Genomic DNA, 14737 nt, shown 5'->3' with positions numbered 1-14737 from the left:
CGTGCTCCCCGCCGAGTGGCAGCGAACAAACGTTGTCTAGCATGCTTGTTAACGATGAAAAGCGTGCAGCCTCCGCCGGAGGCCGGCACAATGGAACTCAGAGCCGCAGAGTACCGCGGCATCGTTTTTTATGTCAGAATCACGGCCCGGCTGTGAATCGACCGGTACAAAGCACAAAATTACCGTGGACGTAGTTCGTTACTATGTCGCGGTTACGTTGATTTCGAGAGGAATAACTATCTAATCGTCGAATGAAATGGTTCGACTACTCAGTAGCACAATAGTAGGCAGGTAAAGTTTGGCTATAAAGTGAATCATCAGATACCGTTTCTCATTCACTTGCAAGTGAAACGAAATAGGTAAATAATAGAGAATGCACTATAATCACGAATAATATTACCTGCTATACCTCTAACGTTTTGCTCGATACATTTTTAATCGACGTCAGACTCCTCGTTAGCGCTCTTATCTAACTGATCGACGAATCGATATAAACGTAAGAAGAGCTACAGTACGTTCGTTTAGTTTTACTTTTCAAAGCATTATTCGCCATTGTGAACGTGATTCCTACGTCGTTATACGAATATATTAGTCTATAAATCTCTGGCATTGACTGTGTCCTAGTCAACTGCTCGTGTGTTTAAAACTCCCAGTACATAACGAACGACAATATCAAAGTTGTATAATATCCCCAGACTAAAGAATCAGATCTTCCCTATCCATCTTGGAGAATAACGTCTACCTAACCTCTATCATCATCTATCATGCGCAACATATTAGATGCTTGTCTAACTGTATCCAAACATCGTTGTCCAGTTCTTCGTTCTTCCTCGATGCATCAACTCGTTCACACAAACCCGTTACTTACTTGTGTCTAGTTTAACGCATTCCAGCTCAACTTCGAGACACCCCATACAAACATATTACGACGTGATTTTGAAACGTAAATCCAATATTTTGGAATACCATGTAAAACGTATCTACCGAACTTAGTAGAAACACATACTGTATCCCCAGGATTATAGAGTCTCTTCGTTAACCATGAACGATCCCTGTATTTCTTTTTGCTCTGGATCGTGAGCATAAAAAAAACTTTCTCCTCGTCGACTCAATTAAAGCTTGGCGAAAGCGCGTTGCACAAGCTTGTTTTCGCGTGGATACGAGACGAGGCGAATCGCGCGCATCACGCAGCGCCATGTGCTGCGGCCAATTGGACAGGGTCCAGGTAGAAAAACGCGTTCCGTTTGGGCCCACGGCTTGTAAATCGCATCTGGCGAGCGGAATCGCTCCGGGTCCCGGCCCATCCGCGCCAACCTACGTAATTCTTTCCTCGTTTCGATCTATTCACGATGTTATTTGGAAATTGACGCGGTTTCGCGTTAAATATCGCGCAGCTGATATGAACCAAAGTTACAAAACGCTTCCTCTAATTTATCGCCGATTGAAGTATATCAGTCGTAATTGCGAAACATCCGATGAATATTCATCACCGCGTTATTTACACGATGCAAACTGTACGAGTTACGTACAAGTTACGAGTCGCGGCCCGAGAATAGATGATTTTATTCGACGTATCAACCAGCGAGTTCGATTTGTACGCGCCGCACGATGTTTTACAGTTAGTGGCATACCTAATTAGACGCAGGTATATATAATATGATTATGAAAATCGAACAAGAGGGTAGATTCGCGAGGAGAAAAGGCGAACTAACTGTCGTTGGCCCCGTAAAACGAGTTCCAGTTGTACTTCCGTAATCCTCTTTATTGACGGCACAATAGTTGAGATTGAATGTTACACAGGTTCCTTGGCCGTAACGAAATTATTAAGTGGGCGTCCCATGCCCCGTAACGGGATCGATAGGGAACAACGGTAATGCCTGGTGACTCGTGATCGATTCCAATTGACTATATAACTCATCTCCGGCAGCCTTTAACCTTTTCGGTACGCGCCGACTGACAAGTTGTTGCACCGGCTGCGCGCTTCAATGTCCGCGTAAATGTATGCACGGATAAAGTACATCTCTCTGAGGAAGCGTGCTGCTTCCATCTCTCGTTACTTTTGGATCTGCTGGAATTCCGATTATCTCACGACTTTCCGAATAAACTGTCGATAGCTCGTGTACACTATACCTATATATATTTCGCGTTTAACGAACCGTTGTATCGATATTAGGTCGTAGCCCAGATTTAATAGAAAAGAAAGATATTTCGTTATCCGAAGTCGAGTGCTTACATTGTACCTGTATTTTTTTTTTTTTTTTTTTTTTTTATCTTCCAGGGGTATATAATTCCATTCTCCTGTGCTTTAAATTTTAGGCATACAAAACATATTTTAATTTCTCAAATATCGAATATAAAACGAGTGCTTAGTATGCGTGCGAATGATTGAAACGAATGCGTGAAAAAATATTTCTTATTTCTTTGAAAGTGTATGTTTTATCTCGTTTATGGTGACTCGCAACGCGATAACTGCGTCTTGCTTCATAATTCGATGCATACAGTATTATGTCTCGCGGAAGCAAAAATAATCGTTATATAGTGTTATACGTACGACGTGGTCGCTGCGCAAGTTTCCGAACAAATTAATTGTGTTTGCTAATTAGTCGCACATTTCCAGCGAACTTTCCGTAAAATATATAAACAAGCTGGATGTGTGTACAGCATCGCGTATAAAATCTAAAAATTAGGTGAAGGATTTATGTTTCTCTCATTTTTCTTCTTTACCTTATATGTATATTTTACTCTTCCCTCTAACCACTGCTTTACACTCTCTCTACGCCTTTACTATTATATAAGCAGTCTGTTTGTAAAATGAAATTAGTTCCACGCTTAGTTATTAGTTATTAGCCTACACGCGTTAGTTCTACCATATTCTGCATTTTACTTTACACTGTACTTTCCAACTAAAACGTATGAATAACGAACGCGCCAGGACAAAAGTCCCGCAATCTCCTGGATCGTTGCACTCGCAGAAACAGATTCCATTTCGATCTCGTTCGATTCGGAGGAGTGCGGCCGCAGGTGCACGATTTCCCGGTACGAAATTTATAGACCGATCCGCGGTAGTCCGCGAGCGAGCTAGCCCGAGGAAAGCCGTAGGGATCGGCTTCGATTCAATGCCCTTATTCGCCGCGGGTATACGTTACGCCGCGTTATCTCGATACAGGTGCGTGCGTCCCGGCGCGGAAGATGAACGATCGTTAGAGAGAGGAAACGGTATGCAGATGAGAGAACCTTGGTTGCATCCAGGCTGGACAAATTCGGCGCGGAAGTGGTCGACAGAACAGCTAGAGTCGCGCCTCGGCCCGATTTGGCGTGATTTCACCATCATTGGGCGCCTAAACGGACACCAGCTCGTAGTTCATTCTCGTTTTCTGGAGCCGTTGGCTGTAATTTCTCTTTGCGTCGAGAAACACGCTGGTCTGGTCGCGTGATAAACCCGGAGACCAATTAAAATCGGTAAAAATGGAAAGCTGGGATAGCGCGGAGTTAAGTTAGTGCAAATTGAGTAACTCGATTTTTTCCACGAGAATACGAGGATGCGGATGTCGTAGGAACTCGTTCCATCAATGACCCGTGATAGACATCGTAGATAAAAATTTCACGAGCAGATAAAGCAAAGCAACAAACAAACGGAACACGAACACGTGCGTATAGATCGTAGATACGTCGAAGCGGACGTTGCGCGATCGAGCGATTCGGTTATCCTTTGACCCAAAGGAACGTCCGATCGCGAGTATCGCGACCCACTTCCAGTCACGTTCCTTCTACAGATTATGCGCGTTTCGTAGGTCTCAATTAGGCGGAGGAAAAAGGGCACGCCGAGCTAATTCATGCGGGGTAAGCGCGCGGGCAATTTGAATTAATCGAAGCGTGCGGTAGCCGTGCCGCTGTTGGCGTAATTTGTAAAGTAACCACGCTGTTCGTACGCATTATATAACCATAGAATATGTAATGCGCTGGCTGGCGGATCGCGGCCAGACCAGAAGTCGCCGGCAAAACGCGTCCGCCACACGCGCATCTATTTTAATCCACCGATATTATAATAATCGTTGTGCAAACCGTTCCGCGTCGGCCGTTTCTCGCTCGTGATCGGCGCGGTCGGCGCTGAATGGGCCTCGCCGCGTCCCGGTTCGGGTTCGGCCAGAGAATCCACCCCTCGAGGGGCCAAACCGACACGCCGCGTGTAATCACTGTAATTTCGACCATGGATCGGCGTAATTTTTGACCGAACGATCGCCAACTTTCATTCGATTTCATTAAAACCAGCAGGAACCCGGGGCACTCTTCGCAGGTCGTGCGACGATAACGCGTCGTGACCGGTAACGATTCCTCCTTGGACCCGAGTTACACGCCACTTTCTCTCGTATTTCTCGTCGACGATCTCGTATAAAAATCACAGGCAAATTCAGTATGTTATCAAGCAACTCCGCGTCAAGCCCTAGCTTTTTCATTCGATTCTGGAATTAAATAAAATACGTTTCGAACATCTAGCTTGTAGCGAATTAGCATCGAAGAAAACTTCACGATCTTTTCTGTGTACGTTGGGGTTAGAATTACGAAGAGATTATTACAAATTATGTTCACGAGGGTAATCGTTGTAGCGAGTTATATTATTCACACGTTGGTTGCAAGGATATTATTACGCCGTATTATTACATCGCATCGTTTTCACAAAAAGTCAGAAATCACTCGTATAATCTGGTTGGATAGTTGTGTTAAAATTGGGTGGTACGAAAATTGGGTGTGTGCCAACGGACCACAGGCCTACCCACCTCGCGTTCATGTAGAATGTCAGTGAAATATCCGCGGATTCGATTAAACGCGCTTCTCTTACGTAATGCGATTCGCTTTTGTTTACAGTGCGTCGGAGCTCCGAACAGAAGAAAGTGGCGTTCAATGCATTATTAATGTCGAATACAATTAAAAATCTTCCACAAGTAAAATTACGGCTGCTTCCGCGTCTCAGACAAAAGGTATTCTTCGGTTGCGTGTCGATATTTAACGAGTTACACTTCGGACTGCAGCGAACCAAGTGATCGCGCTTCGCGTAGACGAGTATCGAGACACGAGGAACTGCGTTTTCGGATAATGCGATAGCAACCACCATAGGTGGATAGTCATAATTAAAAAATTGTTACAGCGTTTCCTTTATATGTCTCTACAACTGTATCCACCAAAAAGTGTGTATCATTTAAACAAAATTGTATATTTCGATAAATCTTGCCAGTTGAGTTAAAAGAGACGGATTAGAACGCTTAGTTTATTACAGAAAAATAACGATCGCATCCTATTTGGTTCTAGAAAATCTAACGTCGTTACGATTAAACTATTGATTACTGGGACGCGGAAAACATTAACATTAACTAAATCTCTCTATCGAAGCTAAAAGTAAGTAGCAACAATATTTCATTCTTTGTAATAGAATTGCATATAACGCATTGGCGATTCAATAAACCAGATCAATTGCAAGTAATCGAAAGCAAAGAAGAAAAAAGGAAACTCACTGGCATCGACGGCGGCATTCCACGGAGCGCAGCGCCGCTCCACTTGCGCTTCCTATTTTGATACTGCGCAACCCTATAGCCACTGTTATTATGATGACTAGCGTATACCGCAGTACGCTGCTGCATCGAAGGCCGAAACGCGGCATAAGGCATTCCTGAATATCCTTTCCCGTGATAATCACCGATCTCGTATCTATGAGAATCATGATGCAGATAAACACTGTCACTGGTGGCCACACTGGACACGGGCACTCTGTAACGTTCCTGTTCGTGCTCATGCTCGTCGATCTTCCCAATCGGTCGATCCGAAGATGGTCTAGCGCCATGAAACGACGGAGGCAGCATCGCTGACGGTCCATAAAAATGTGGGAATCCATAAGAATTCGGAAGTGCAGTTGTAACAGGCCGCGGATAAATTTGATGTGGTGGCTGACATTGGTTGACGATCTCGGAATTACCATCGAGCTTCGTTGGAGGAACGATTGGTTTTCTGTCGTAATGGTAATCATGCTGGACTGTATGGTACTCGTCTTGAGGTTCTCGTTTAAGGTCGAACACCTCCGTCGATTCCGGCGCTTCGACTTTAATTCGAATACGACCGTCGGCGTCGCTCAAGTTGGAGTTTTTCGGTGAATTCCTCGGGGCCGAGTCCCCGTCACCCACGCTACCCTGCTGCATCTTCTGCACGTTCACGGCGACGCGGTGACCCGCGTCAAACCGCGAATTCGACCGCGTCGAATCTCGGTCGAACCATCGGTAAACTGACCACAGACGTGTTATGGCGATCACTGATTCGAACGAGCATCATTCGAAACTAGGAAACCAGGTATGTTGAATATCGTGGTCGAATAACGTGGATTACGGATAATGAAAAGGTTGATCGTCGAAAGTGTCGTGACTGCGAGCTACGATCGAATTTGAATCAAATATTATCATAATCCTTGATGATCGTCCTTGGTGTCACGCGGTTGGACAGGAGAGAGTCGTCAGTGAGGCGAATATGTCAGCTTTCAGATACTGTCGATGTTGTAGCGACTCCCACTTTTTGTGTCACGAAATATCATATATTTGTATAAGTGTACCTGCTGCTTATTTTGGAGTATCGTTAAAACTGCTTCCGATGCGTCATTGATAAAATTCTAAACGTGACAGGCGTAGAGAAACGAGATGGCGTCGTTCGAACGCATGTGTTCTTACAGGAGCATTTGGATCGCAGAGCGTGCGCTTTCATATCCAATGTGAAAAAATTGGTCGATGGAACAGATCGAAATAAAGAAGCGAAGACTCGACGAACGAACAGAAGCGTTCGACGGCACGCTGTCGGTTGGTAGAAGCAGCGCTCGTATAGCTGGCTCGGTGCTTTTCGGTCGAGTGGAGGGGGTGAAGGAGGGGAGGACAAGGGCGGCGTGACAGTTTCCGTGTCACGTGTCCCCGACCTTAGGCCCCGCCTACGACTCCGATTTTCCTTTGGTCGGATCGTTACCTGGCCCTATCGGGGACCCTTTCCTTCTCGTCATTCGTCGACTGTCGCTCGTACGAGTCGCATCGAATCGCAAGGGTCCTGCTAAGCGTCGGTGGACAGGAAGGAGATAGGCTTTCCTCCGGAGGGTTGTCACTTGCAGCTAGCTCTCGGCGCGAGCGAACGAACGGAGAGTGTCAACGATACAGACACGCTTCAGAGCTTCTCTTCATTCTCTCTTTTTCCCTCTCCAATAGTGAGAGGCGATGAAACGTCGTCGAGCGTGAAGCACCGTGTATATACGTACGCGCGAGGAACGGACGACTCGCGTTTTCACCGTGTTCCGCGAACTTTTTACGGTACACTGCCTCGAGAATCCAGCGGCAACCGACGTGCTCGCTCTCGTTCAGTCACAGACAGCGAGAGGGGGTCGAACCGTCCGGGGATCGAACCTAGCTCTCTTCACGCGACACGCGGTGTTAGCTCTCGCGATCGACTCTATCTCGCGATCAGGGTCACTAATTACGGGGAGAAGAACACCATATCGGTCAAGAACGCAACGAGCATACGTAAGGATGCCGGATTGCCTCGGTCGAGCTGATCGCGTACGAGTTTCGTTCCACGCAGCGTGAAACTTGGCGGAGGTGCGCGGCCACCACCAGCCAGCGGGAACGCACGAGCCTGCCCGAATACGCCCGAGCTCCGATATATCTCTACCTACGGAGTTGGCCGGCTACCTCCCGCCTTCTACAGACCTATACGGCTAGATCCACTTTGTGGGTTCACCTTTTGTTGAATCTACCAGCGCACTTCTATTCACGGCTTACTACTTCTTCTCGCGATGTGTCTACGCGTTCTTCCGCCGTGTTTTCGCCCATTTACCATCTCCCGATAAACCGTGCTTCTTTAAACCAATCCTACTCCAACCTGTCTATCTTACCAAACCTCGTCTTTTTCGCCTCTTTTTGTTACTGATACTCTAATTTCTTTGAGACGTAGGTACTTTAACATTTCGACTAGTTTTTATGTTCCTGTTCCTCGCGTTTTAGGTTATGTTGGCCATTAGAAAAGATGGACATAGTAAATATCAATGGGGCAATTGACTACCACTATCTTCGTTCCTTTCTTCCATTCTTATTCCTGCCTTTGCTTCTTCGTTGGTTATGCACAAAATACACTGTGTAATCGTACGATGAAGAACGCGAATAACGCATAAACAATTTTCATGGGACACGACGCGGGAAAACTGAACTATGCTTCGCGGTATTTTGTCTTACGTAGCGCTACGTACCAAAGAGTTACAATTAATCGATCTATGTCGATAAAAAAGGGTACACAATTATCTGTGCCCAACTTCGGGGCTAATGTACGTATGCTACTTATATTCGAAATGTATATATATACATATGTACATGCATAGAGATTACGTTTGGAATACAAATGTGATACAAAATTAGCAGGATAAAGATTGTCGTTCTTACTGTATCTTTACTAATTTACAGGTCAGTACTATTTTTCTTTCATTTCGTTAAGTAACTTTCTAGTAACTAGATCTAGATTTCTATGTTAACCGAGTCGCGTTATACGCAGTACAGGTTAAGCGAGGACACAAACAGAATTATTATTAATTTCAATATCGATGACAGATTGGTATTTGAATCATGCTAAATCGTACGTAACAAATAAATTCAATAAGCTGCTTTATTTGAAGAGTTTGTCCGCGCGTAATTACTCGCTGAGTGGCGCTAACTTAACGGAAAGAAATATCGAGCATGAGAGGTTAACGAACACTCCCATTCCATTAAAGCATCATTAATATATGGCATAGCATAATATATAGCATTAATATAAGCAAGATATATAAAGGCAAACAAGAAGGGAATAGCCATTTGCTCGAAATAAACGAGAGACAAGCAACTTTAAAGCTCGTACTAACAAATGTCGCTTATTCGAACGCCTAAACTAATTTAATGTAATTTATTTACCTTCGTACCTGTCTCGTTCCATTGTCTACAACATGTAATGAAATTGTTAATAAAGTAGTGAATATGTATATAAAACAACGCATAGAACCAACGCGTTAAAAATGATGTTGCGGTGAGCGTTCGACGTGAGTAGTCGATAAGGAAAGCACCTACAATTGTGGCACGTAAAAGAGAGAAATTTATCATTTCCGATTCTGCGTTACCCTCGGCGTCTGTTTCGATGAGAACGGCCATTCGCGATTCTGTGCGCGCCGTTACACGATATATCAGATTACGTATCCGTTGCGTCATGTAAATTGATACTTGTATATGGCTGAACACCACGAGCGAACATTTATTTGAGTGATAAATTATCGTAATGTCGAACAGTCACGCTTTCAATTCCAATTTCGCTAACTAGATCAACGGGCATCCCTCGACAGTCTAGTGGATGGGAGCTTAACCTACGTTAAGTAGCCGCTAAGACTTGCGCGCATGTTACGCAACGGACTAAAGAAAGCTCGATGAAATTCAACTACCTATCCCTTTCATTACGCTGTTTATACCTATCTATTTAAAAAGTACCTACGCGATTCGAGTAATACCAAGGAAGCAAAGCTTCCCTAGTACAATTAAACAAAGCTGTCACATTCAGGAATCTGAATACTTTCTTATTTCGTTTTATTTGATAATTATTTAATAGTTATTATTTTAAGTTATCCCATCGTTTTTATCGTAGGTTCAAGGTTTCCCGTGTATTCTTCAATTACAACAGTACTGACGAGTGACGTAAGTACTTACGCGCGTTTACCTGTGCTCCGGTTTCGAGACAATAGAGACAGGTCCTTCGGTTCCCTTTTCTCGACATCGATCGCCCAACGGTTGGCATGCGTATACGTATGTACTTTCACAGCAGGATGACTGGTGAGAGAATTCAATTTCCATCGTGGTTATCGCAGTCGCATCTTCCGTTCATCTCGGTCGTCCGTCCGTTTCTTTTTTTCTCCGGCACATATCGAATCTCGTAAGCTGAATAGAAGATGCGATAGATCTGCCGTTTCAATCAAGTTGCGTTAAAGGAACTTAATCTCTTACGCTGCGCTTTATATATATTTCCGTGTGGTAGAATAAAATTTTGCTTTCCTTATATTAGATAGGAATCTTTTTAGCAAATTTATCGTCGTTAATCGCTAATTTACTTTCGATAACTTTGTCACGACTTTATTCCATATCCCTGTCGCTCAGAGTCTTATCTCTTGCAACTGCGACGTAAAAGGGAAAAATCCATCGCCGATGCAACCGAAACACGTCAGCGCAACCGATACTAGTTGACAGTGACATATCGGGACCGAAAAATGTCCGCGGTGAACTCGGCCGCGACCTTTAAGCGTGGCTGTTGATTTTTCAGCCTCGTTTCTGCAGTCGAGTCCGGCGATAACGCGCGGTTTTCCGCGCGATAGCCCACAAGCCGAGCGAAAACGATGGTATTTCATGTGCCGGGGAGCGCGGGTCCTCGTTACGCAATCGGGCCACGCTTCCCAGCTGTCCGATCGTAACTTGGAAGGGGAATAGAGGGGCTACGGATCGTAGGGCAAAGAAAAACAAGCCCACGTCAAACGCATACATCGATTACCGGCTTGTTTAGATTACACGATGATACGCCCAGCTGTAACGGAGATCCTCGGAAAATTAGACCTATTTCCGGGGCTGTTCGTGCGAATTTGAAAGCTACTCCGTCGTTGCATTACGTTAACATATCATCGAGTCGTGTCAATATAAATTGATACCTACGTGAAATACATAACACCATGCTTGACAACGTGTCTGAATTGTCTCTTGTCAATGCCAAAATTTGAACTTGCGAGACGATGTCTAGCGAAAGCGACTAATATCATTCCCATCTCTTCCACATACAAATTTGGTACAAACGTTTTTAATATACGGGTAGATACATATTATACGATACAACGAGGAAATAGAGAATACCCAAGTAAGTACATACATATGCAGTCAATATGAGTTATCCGAGCAGAGTCCGCAACCACCGATGCTATTCGCGGCACGACGGATTCTCGAAGTCTGGGTTTCTCAATCTCCCCGACGATACCCAGCAGAGCAGTACCGCGGTGTACGAGCATCGAGTTGTTCCCCGAGTAATCTAATTTCCAATTTCCGCCCGGAGGACGGTTTGCACGATAAAATTCCGAGCTCTCGGCGTGTACGTTAGGTATCACCCTTTTCTGTCCCCTCTCACCCCCTGTTCTTCCGTGAAAACCAGTAATTGCCGGCGCGGTCAAAGGATGTCGGGCGAAACGCCGCACCGGTGAAATACGTGCAATCTCGCGAAGAATTTTCACCGAGGAGCAACCAACGTCGATCCTGCCGACCGTTTCCTGGAGAACGATCGCGAATGGGCGTGTGTCACCAGAGAGCCCGGGGACAGATCGAGCCAATGGGAAGGTGGGAAGGCGTGGATCCCCGGTACCAGAGGACAGCAAGCGGACGACACGGGAAAGAAGGGGACTCTCGAACGACACGAACCGTCCCTCTGTCCCTCTCGACTCAGCCGGTGCGTCTGTGTCGGTGATCACGATCGCACGGTCGGACGTTCGCGTGGTGGGGAAAGCACCGGAGGGGTCGTAGGGGAAGATGTCGCACGGTGGGGATAACTGGCTCCACCCACTCGGTTGCTAGTGGGGGAAGCACTCGAGTGCGCTGTCCACGGCGCATGTGGTTCGCGTCTGCCGCTGTACGGCTGTACGGCACACGAGCGACATGTAGCAGAACCGGACTGTCGGATAGCAATGATTCCAAGCCGTTGGCTATTTCCGATGTTGAATCGGGAACTGAATTGGAGGCCAAATAGAAAGGAATTTCTTTGTTTGTTTGCTTTGCCGAGCTTCAAAGGAGAAACGTGTCCAGCCTCCTTGGATTAACGTTCTCGCTTTTGCGCAGTAGTACGTGCTGCTGCACCGTTCTCTCGCGTATACCGTTCACCGTGTCGCGTTACCGTGTCCGAGTTCTGTTCAATTTCATGGGAGGAATGTTGGCTTTTCGTGTGATATCTGACTGAAATACACAGCGATTTGTTCCAGTGTTTAAAGAGATCGACTCTCTGTGCGAATTGCGTAACGCCAGGGTTCCGAGCTTGCGGTGAGATCGAATCGTAAGAAACAGATGCAATACCGGTGGGCATCGAATATAACTGCGTATAAACCTATACATCTACTTAATTTAAAGTTTCTACAGCCCTCTTGCCATGCATTCTCATAGTTTCGCTAGTTAAGTTCGATGAGAAAGAAATAATATCTATAGATAGTGTTTACAAATGTTGTCTAATACACGCTGTTTATTGTTATTAACTATAACATCGGATTCTCTAATTCTTACGATATTGATCGCAGGAGGATTTAGAAAGACGGATTTCACAAACGCTTGACATGTTCAATGATAACATCTTGACAGGTTCGTTAATTAATAGTTTCGTATTTTGACTGACTCGTAACATTAGCAGCATCGCGAGCGTCGGCTTTTGTAACGAGTGGAGAGCGAGTTACGGAATATCTTTTGGCGGACGCGCGCACGCAGCCACACGGACACTCGGTTCTAGTCGGTAGCTCGGGTATACACCTTCGTGGCTATGCGCATAAATTTCCTTACGGGGCTTCTTCGTCATGGATCGTGACCACGCGGACGTCTACTCGAACAAAATGACCGTTCGCTGAAAGAAAAGTGCGGCCGCCGCAGGTGAGACGAGGCGAGAGGGCCGGAGGAATCGGCGCGCTGAAATTGCCTTTTAAAAATGCACGAGTTCTCGTAAAACTTGGACTGGAAAAATTATGCATAGTTGCGCTTTTTTATGCGAATCGAACGTCCCGCGTTTCTTTTCCTTTTACCTTGACTAAACCGTACCGATCTCGTCGACTTGCTCGCTCGTAATTTTCAACGAATCGCCAGAAATTAGTCCTTTCCAGCTCCTTATTACAGCCTACGCTCTTAATCGAGTGTAACGTGATTTTTACCCTTGGCTCGTGATATAGATCCGCGAAGCGAAAGAAACTATTTTCTCCGTTGGTAGGTAGGTAAATGTCTCGATTTAATAAAGCTTCGATCGCTTTTCAGTTTCCACAACGTGTGATTTCAATGTTATTTCTTCGTTCTCGTCTCTTGAAATAAAATACCAAGTGCCCGAAACGAAAAGAATGTTAGATGAGAACCGAATGAAACTGGCGAAAAATCTTTGCCGAGAGTTTGCCGAAAATCGTTCTAAATTCAATATGCGCGCGAGGCTTTGAACGAAAATGGGATCGACCTATACTTGTATCTTGTTCGATCTGTCGATGTGGGTGCAAACGAACCTTGACGCGTTTCTCGCGCGATTGACGTCTCTTAATTGTGGCTTTTCTCCTATCTACTGTCACCTTATCCCGTTGCTCACACGAGCTGCACTAAGTCCCGGGATTAGTCTCTCTATCACCGGCGACCCACGTCGAACGCCTAATCTTTCCTTCGATAGCCACTCGCGGTTGGAGCTTACTGCGTATCGACCGGATGGCTTGCTGCTCGATACATTCCGGTCGGTCGCTGTTCGATACATTCCGCTTGGCGGAATTCACTCAACAAACATCGTCGTATCCGTATCGCGGTACACGGCACGCGGATTTACCAAATGTTGATACAGGTACTATTCCGTGATCGCTAATTAATCATTGTTGCCTCATACGGATTATCGATCCACGGATTAATGCGTAATGCTGGCTGTTAAATTCGAATTTGTGTTTAAACAGTTCGAGCTCGTCGACTTATCGAGTAGGTACTTGCAGATTTTGGGTGTGGATAGTTGTTGGTAAAGGCATCTAGGATCGATAAATGTGTTTGTGTTGTAGCCATTGGAACAAAGGATCCAGAGAGGATTAACAACGTGTCTTATAATATTTTCTTCGCTAGATATACATAGTAGGTAACAGCTAATAATATCAGATACGATAGACGATTACGAAGAACAATGATATATCGTATCCTCGACCTAAAAATTAATCTTACGCACGATTATAATCGAATTCGTGTCGTGCAAATACGCCTTGACGTTATTAACTAAACAATTAATTTCCCATGAAATCCTTTGCAACAACTCCCCTTTGCCAGCGAACGAAGTGCGCCGTTTTATACAGAAATAAAAACAAAAAGCCTGTGTAAACTGTAGTTGTGGCAAATTACATGCTTTCACAATTGCCTGACATAGTTCCGGAAGATCGAACCGTGGGTAACCGAATCGTAGAGGAACGATCGAGCGGACCTACCTGTTTACGTAGACGAAAGTTGGTCCATATAGTTGGCAGCGAGTTTCTTTTGACGCTTGACATTAAAAGTCACGGTGTTCGTGCAACTACGTCCCCGTCACGTCAGGTTGACGGATCGGCGTGCGCACTCAGGAAATTAGGCAATTTCCGGCCTGTGCTCGCTCGTGTCTGCATTTAATAGCGGCAGCAGTTACCAGTTCTCGCTGGAGGAGGCGAGCCTACTCTTTCGCGTACACTACGTGCACTCTTCCACGCCAGACGGCCGTCCCATGCCGGATCGATCGATGTGCCTCGTGTTCCTCGCCACTTTCGAACGCGTCGCATCGTGCTCTTCTCCACTTTTCGAAACACGTTCGTGTGCTTTCTGCCTGGCGAATTTCCGTTTTACGATTTCTTCGCTTCGCAACTATGACAGCAGTCGTTTTGCCCGCTGGTGTCAGAATTCTTATTATTAGTCGAGGGTCTTTAGCTTCTATGTTTTATTCTTCTTGCTGTTAGCGAACGGTT

The 14737-nt window shown here is 45.4% G+C and overlaps 1 protein-coding gene across 2 annotated transcripts in view; it reads right to left on the bottom strand.

Annotated features, from left to right (window-relative positions):
• The window catches only part of LOC139989485 (uncharacterized), a 264665-nt gene extending 256529 nt beyond the window's left edge, over nucleotides 1–8136 (bottom strand). Inside the window, exon 1 of one of the 2 annotated variants that reach the window (XM_072007946.1) lies at nucleotides 5508–8136. In XM_072007946.1, the coding sequence (XP_071864047.1) occupies nucleotides 5508–6185 (678 nt within the window). In that variant the 5' untranslated portion in view covers nucleotides 6186–8136. The remainder of the gene's footprint in view (nucleotides 1–5507) is intronic. The other variant, XM_072007938.1, reaches the window with a different exon arrangement.
• Nucleotides 8137–14737: the final 6601 nt, after the last annotated feature.

Source organism: Bombus fervidus, chromosome 1 (genome assembly GCF_041682495.2).
Source record: "Bombus fervidus isolate BK054 chromosome 1, iyBomFerv1, whole genome shotgun sequence".
In the NCBI taxonomy this organism is placed as follows: Eukaryota; Metazoa; Arthropoda; class Insecta; order Hymenoptera; family Apidae; genus Bombus; species Bombus fervidus.
Note: the sequence above shows the minus strand (reverse complement) of the source record. Positions and strands in the feature narration are given on the sequence as shown.